General features: G+C 39.4%; 1 protein-coding gene across 1 annotated transcript; it reads left to right on the top strand.

Annotated features, from left to right (window-relative positions):
- Window positions 1-3,088: 3,088 nt before the first annotated feature.
- Window positions 3,089-4,748, top strand: LOC149020994 (dehydration-responsive element-binding protein 3-like). Its single transcript, XM_089147028.1, has one exon. The coding sequence runs from the start codon at window positions 3,631-3,633 to the stop codon at window positions 4,366-4,368; it is 738 nt and encodes a 245-aa protein (XP_089003154.1). The 5' UTR covers window positions 3,089-3,630; the 3' UTR covers window positions 4,369-4,748.
- The last annotated feature ends 2,080 nt before the right edge of the window (window positions 4,749-6,828 follow it).

Below are 6,828 nucleotides of genomic sequence, written 5' to 3'. Positions count from 1 at the left end.
TTTGGAATTAAGCCTCTCATCAGCCTTGTAGCCCTTTAGCCTCCTCTTCTTCAGGAGAATTTTTATGGGATGATGAACTCCCAGGAGAGAGAGAGAGAGAGAGAGAGAGAGCTTCTTACCAGAAAAGAAGAAGAAGAAACTCTTGGGAGAGAGAGCATGGATCTTGGTGCCACAGTGGGGTTTCTGTGTTTTGCAATTGAATTTGACCCTTTGATTGAGTTCTTGTTGATTGGGCTGAAATATATTCACAAAGAAAAAAAGTCATAGTGCACCAACTAAGGTGATCGAGTGAGTCAGATTCAATAACAAACACCACCCGGACAATGGAATTTAGAATTTCAAGCAAAAGTATTTAGAGAGCAATAAGAGAGTAGTTGAGCACTACCCCCTCAACAGGGTAAGTTGAATTGAGCTAGACTGCACATCACTCAAGCAATTTCAAAGTCAAATCTGACATGTTTGAGTCTTCGGATCATTCAACTAGCCCGAATCTCCTCTTTAGTCGACACCTGGCTGACACATCATCGTGTGTCAGATTGACCAACCTGATATATCCGGCTTCGGGTGGCGCCAATGATAGAAGGACACGACAGTCCTTGTCATGCACGATTGGCAATTCGGTGGGCAATGCCCTCAAAAGAGATTATAAACCAAATCGGACTTCAGACTCATAAAAACCATGTTTTCTTTGTGCTCTTTCCACTGATCTTTACCTGAGAAAACCGTTGCCTCCATTCTTTTCCAACATTAAATAAGGGTGTTGGGCTTTTCTCTTTTCCATCTCTCTTTTCATTTGCTTGACCCATAGATATATGTCAGCATCCAGTCTAGACCCAATCTCACGCTTCTGTCTATATTCCTTCTACTTATTTTATAATCTTTTGATTCCAAGCTCAATCTCTATAACCACAACATTAATCCATGCTTTCACTTTGTGTTTTATCCACCGAAGAGTAATATGCCTTCCATCTGTAGCATAGAGATTAGAAACTGTTTGGTTCAGTAAAACTTTGTTTTTAGGTCCAAGCGGATAAGAATATATCCCTGCACCTGTAACCCAGAGATAGGAACTGTTTAGTTCAATACGGCTTTGTCTTGAAGTTCAAGCAGTTAAGAAATTAAGATTGCTCAACTGATGATGTAGATGTCCAATTAATAAACAGTGCCACCTTTAATGGTTTTAAATGAAAGAGCTGTACCGTGAAGAAGGACAAAATCAGGCTGGATTTAACACATTGATCACCATATCGGTTGTACAGGGTCCTAACTTAAATTCTTGGCTGTTTTATTAGGTGAGGTGATTCAAGTGAGACATGTTTTGGGCTAAATCCAAACTGATCATCCCGATTTGGGTTTCTCTTATGACTAAAATCACATGTGTTGTGTACAATGCATTTCAACCTTTGCTGCACTGAAGACAATGTAAGCTGTCATCATTATTGGGAGCTGAGTATTTGAACTGAAGCTTACTTATTTACTTGAGCTTCAGTGTTACTCTCTCATTCATCAAAGAATGAATTAAACTGGGGACCCTTGATGTAAGAATAAAAGGTACATTTCAGCATTCTCAAACAATAAGTGAACGTTGAACCATTGAACCACACTTCCAAGACCTTTCTTGCTTGTTTTGATTGTCAAATGACAAAGAGAAGAAGGTTTTATTAATTACTGTCTCTGTTCTGAGTTTATTGAAGTAGTAATGAGGAGATTCTGTGACAGGGTGGCTTCTGATACCTGCAGCTTGATAGTAGCTTCAGGGCCTATACCTAGTTCCCCAATAGCTCCAGATATTTCACTTATTTCTGAACTCATCATCGGCAGATCATTAGTGTACCCTCTAGGTGTCCTGCCTACATTTATCTCCATATCTTTTGGAATCCAAGGGACGCTGATGGTAAATAACAAGTAGGGGACCCTCAAATTTACCAAACCATCTTGCTTTTGCCTGTGAAAAGTTGAGTGATTCATAGAAAAGCTCTGTTTATATTGGGACATGACCCTCAAACCTTAGTCACTCAAAACAACCCTTAGACCCTCTCACACTCTCCTGTATAATTGTATATTAATACAGGCCTTTTATTATACCTTCGTTCACGTAAAGTTGAAGATGACAATTGAGATGACAATTGAGAGAGAGAGGTTTTCTGCTTCTTCAAGACAGAGGTTGTGAGTAGGGACCAATTACAGGACCATTATTAAATAAATCTTTTCAAAACAATGACTCCACTGTCAAAAAAAATTTTTGGAGAAGATTTCTTATTCACCTTCCTATGATTAAACCATTGAGATATGAAATTGCACATGTAATGGACAAGGTTTCTATCACTATAGGGTTTAAGAAGAATCATGATGTAGACAGCCTGTTTAATTTATATGAATTACAAGTTTACAGAAGAATCTACAAATAAAGAATTAAAAAAATCTGTATTGTTCGATTAGAAGAAGAGGAGGTGCTCCAATGATGAAAATCTCTAGATTGTTTTCTAGCTACAGTAGGTGGAGTTGGTTTTGGACAATCTATACAAGCTTTTGTGTTAGGAGATATAAAGACAAACAGAAATTCTTGTTTAATATCTCAAAACTTACAGAAGAGAAGTCCAAAACCAGTGACCCAGAAACACAAAACGAGAAGGGGGGGGGCCGGTAGAGAGAGAGAACATAGTGTTTCTTTTAATAATATTTGTGTATTGAATGAAGACACGAAGGCTGAGAGGGTGACAAATCATCAAAGAACAAGACAAGTGGATGACAATGAAGGAACGGGAGAAAACTGGGTGATACTGGTTAAGGCGGCTATCTTGGATTCTTGATTCTTTGTTTACCTGGAAGGTTTTTGAGTGTCACAACTCACAAGAGTAAAAAGGAACTCAAACGTACCACAACTCCACAAGGGCTCGGTGTGTAAGTGTGTAACCGATTTGTGATGTGGGTCCTTTCTCTCTCTAAGAGCCTATAGCCTATCGGGTTGTGTAGGTTGGTTAAGGGTCGCTTTGGAGAGCCACATCTCCCCTTCTGTGCTACCCCTACGACTGTATAAGGGCCCCAAGGAAAAAATAATAAAAAATTAAGAAAAATGGAAACCCATCACCTTGGCTCCATGTAATCTGTGGTCGACAAGCGAGGGGGAGCACTCTCTGTGCTTCCCGTCAGGAGAGAGGATCAGGATTCTTTTCTACCTCCTCTGCTTTAAAAGCCTCTTCAGTCTCAGCTTGCTTGCTCACTCGTTTCTCCTATCTTTCTCTTTTCTTCATCCTCTACATACAGACATTTTGCTCTGCTTTTGTTGGTTTTGGGTCTTGACCCTCTTCCATTTCTCTTCTTCTCTTTCTCTCCTCTCATCTCCTTCTGCTTGGGGGTGTATCTGTTCTGTTTCAAGATCAAAACGAAACCCAGTTGGCTCTTGCTAGAGGAGGAAGATCACGTCTGTGTTTTCTCCTCTCTAAGTTTAGAAATCAACCTTTTCCCCGAATTGGCACGTCTGTGTGTCCAACATTTTAGCTCCCATTCCTCCCTGTTGGGAAGAAGTTTCGAAAGTCAGAACATTACTGTAAAACTAAGCAGTTGTTTGGTTTTTAGTGGAGTCCTTGCACAGTGAATGATAATCCTGTGGACTGGCTCAAGTTCACGGGTATGACAATGGCAGAACCGCAGCACTCAGAAACAGAGAGCAGTGGCCACTGTTCCTCATCGTCTCCTTCTTCTCCTGCTTCACCTGGTTTGTCTCAGCCCATTCTCAAATTCGTTTCAGACCCATCAACGAAACAGACCAAAGAAGTGAAGAAAAGCAAGAGGATGAGAGACTGCAGCAAACACCCAATTTACAGAGGAGTCAGAATGCGCAATTGGGGCAAATGGGTTTCTGAAATCAGAGAGCCTCGCAAGAAATCCAGAATCTGGCTGGGCACATTTCCAACCCCAGAAATGGCGGCCAGAGCCCATGATGTGGCGGCGTTGAGCATCAAAGGTAACTCGGTGATTCTCAATTTCCCCGAACTCGCTGAGTCTCTGCCCCGGCCGGCCTCTCTGTCACCTCGGGACATTCAAGCTGCAGCAGCCAAAGCAGCTGCAATGCACAACTTGGATCCTCCATCTTCTTCTTCTTCTTCTTCCTCTTTATCATCTCCTCCGTCATCTTTAGGGTCGACCTCGGATGAATTGAGCGAGATTGTGGAGTTGCCCAGACTAGGAACAACATTCGACTCGGTCAAGTGCCAAAACGATTTCGTATTCGGTGACTCTGTTGATGGGTGGCTCTCTCCACCCCATTGGTTACCTAACCCAGATGATTGTGTTTATTTACCTGATCAGATTCCCATGCTTGAAAGTGTAACAGGTGATGGCTTTGAAGCTTTACTTTGGGGTTACTAGTGTCCTTTTCTCTTTTCTAGTCCTCTTAATTTTTCTTTGAAGGGGCCAAATGAATCTCTTTCTTCTTCTTCTTCAGCTATTTTCTGTTCTCATATGCATATGATGTACTACTTACCTGGTTTTTTCCGTCTCTTTCTTGTCCTGAAGAGAGAACTCGGATTAATCCAGTTTCTGTGAATGTGTTTTCTTAAGCAATGTTTTCAGTTTCCAATATAAATTAAGCTTCTTTCTGGGTTTCTTTTAAGAATTTCTGTTTGAAGTTTGAAAGTTGAAATTCATTTTTATTGATCATCAATCTTTTATTAGGTAGATAGACGTTAGAATAGAAAATAGAACTTGGGAATCGCAGGTGGGTTTCTTTCTTTTAGGGATTTGGGTTTCAGTGTTCGAGATGATTCATCAATTCTGGAGTGAGTTAAGCCACGTTCAAAGGGTCATTGATTTCCTCTGTGCGAGTTTCTACTTCAAAAGCTTCTGAAGTCTTAGAAAATAGAACTCTTGTTAAGAGAGAAAAAAAAAAAAACAGGTTCTCCTCTTTTATTTCTGCATTAAATCAGAATAGTGAGCACACGAATAGCTCTGCAAACAACGATGGAGGGGCCGAGGTGGGCACACACAACTGCATCATTTTCTCATGGGACAGCACATACTTAAAGAATTTGGACTGTCTCGAGGCATTTTCTTTGAACAATTGATGAACAGTTGACTGTGTTACTCATCCAAATTGTTCACCTTAATTAAAGCTTTAACTAATCTTAGTGATTAACTACTAAACCAAGTTGAAGACTTGCAGAGGTTCCTTGGCTCAGAAAAACCTCAAAAACTACAGAAATGGTTGAGCTCCCCCTTCCCATCCCCCAAAAGACAGAAAAATCATTGTAAGAAAAAATGGTGGGCGCATGAGAGTGACAGGGTTTACTACAAGTATCCAAATATGGTAACAGCAAATATCTTTCCGCCACTTGGGACTTTTCCATAATAAACAAACAGGGACTGCCAATGACTATTGTGGCGCTGTAGGGTTTTGATTGATAGGAAAAGTTAACCCAGAAAAGGAAATGTCGGTTGGAAAGAGAGGAGATATTTTATGAGACAAATTAGAGAAGGCAATTCCATTCCAAGACCCTGAGGCCCAACCTCAAGTTCTCTCCCAGAATAGCTTTCTGAGTCTCTGAGTTCCAGATCCTCTTCCTGTCTTAAAGAACCCACTATTTTTCTTTGGAGAACAAGTCCCAAAAGTAGAGATGTATCCTCGCAATGATAGGAAACGAAGAAAAGAATCAAAGAGCTTATGATGAAATTAATAATGGCAAACAGGGTTCTTTCTATAGATCAGACATCTTGTGATCTCTCAATCAGTGGGTCCAAAAACAAATCTTTTTAATATCTTCCAAAGTCTCAGTGGATTTATTTGTCCTACAATACAACAATGCACACCTGTCCACTGCTTCCTTCTTTAGCAGAATGCATAAATCCAAACACTTTGACAACCAAAACCCACTCCCCTTTCTCTTTGTCTTACACTACAGAAATCTCCCCCACCTGTTACCCAAAAAAACAAAAGAAGAAGAAGAAGAAGAGGAGAAATCTCCACGCCTTCATGAGAGATCAATATGAGAAATCAAATCTTTTTGACCCCATTGCCCCAAAATGGCAAAACCCAATAATCATCTCTCTCTCTCTCTCTCTGAAAACCCAACAAATAGAACATGAAAACAACAATACAAAATTACCCAAATGGGATATTGTCTTGAATCTCACAAGCAGCAAGCTAATATGAGATGATAAATAAGGTCAGCATACAATATGGGAAGATCACTACATTGTATGTGGTTGAAGCTTGGGAATTGGGAGACTTAAAAGCCCAATAAACCTGGATTTCTATCATAAATCTCATAAGCCCTTGACTTTTGCTGTTCAAGTGGTTATCCCTAGAACCTTTTTCTTTCTGTCAAAGGTTAATCCTTCATCTATTGTTTTATATTTAATCAATTAACCTAGGTCACTTAAACCATTTATTTAAAGGGTACGTCAATCTTATTGTTTCTAATTAAAAATTTTAAGATTCTTAAAACTCTGGGTTTTTTGTGGTTTGCACGTGCACTTACATTAAAAGTTGACTTTAGCTTCTCAAGATCCATTACTATTAGCGGAAATCTAGAAATACCAGTTGGGTAACCACGTGAGCAGAAACTCTTACAAGTTAAGATGTCAAAATTATCTTAATTATATATTGTAAATACAATTAGGTATTGCTAATCATTTTTTAATTTTGTAAATACAATTATATATGTTTAAGTAGGTTCCTTAATTTTGATTATTCAGAAAGAAAAAAAAAAAAAAAAAAAAAGACAAATATAAAGATTTGGTTCCAAGTCGGTGATCTGCTTGTGCTGCTAACAGCAAATATTTTTATAAGCGCCATATCATTTTCTCTGTGGCGGCTTTTTGAGGGGTAGA

The sequence above is a fragment of the Hakea prostrata genome, chromosome 3 (genome assembly GCF_041222555.1).
Source record: "Hakea prostrata isolate BN-2017 chromosome 3, UWA_Hpros_2, whole genome shotgun sequence".
NCBI classification, from domain to species: Eukaryota; Viridiplantae; Streptophyta; class Magnoliopsida; order Proteales; family Proteaceae; genus Hakea; species Hakea prostrata.
The sequence above is the reverse complement of the archived record's forward strand: the minus strand, read 5'-3'. Positions and strand labels throughout refer to the sequence as shown.

Bases quoted from the DNA above. Each gene is read 5' to 3' on its own strand.
- LOC149020994 (XM_089147028.1), top strand. From the start codon at position 3,631: ATGACAATGGCAGAACCGCAGCACTCAGAAACAGAGAGCAGTGGCCAC.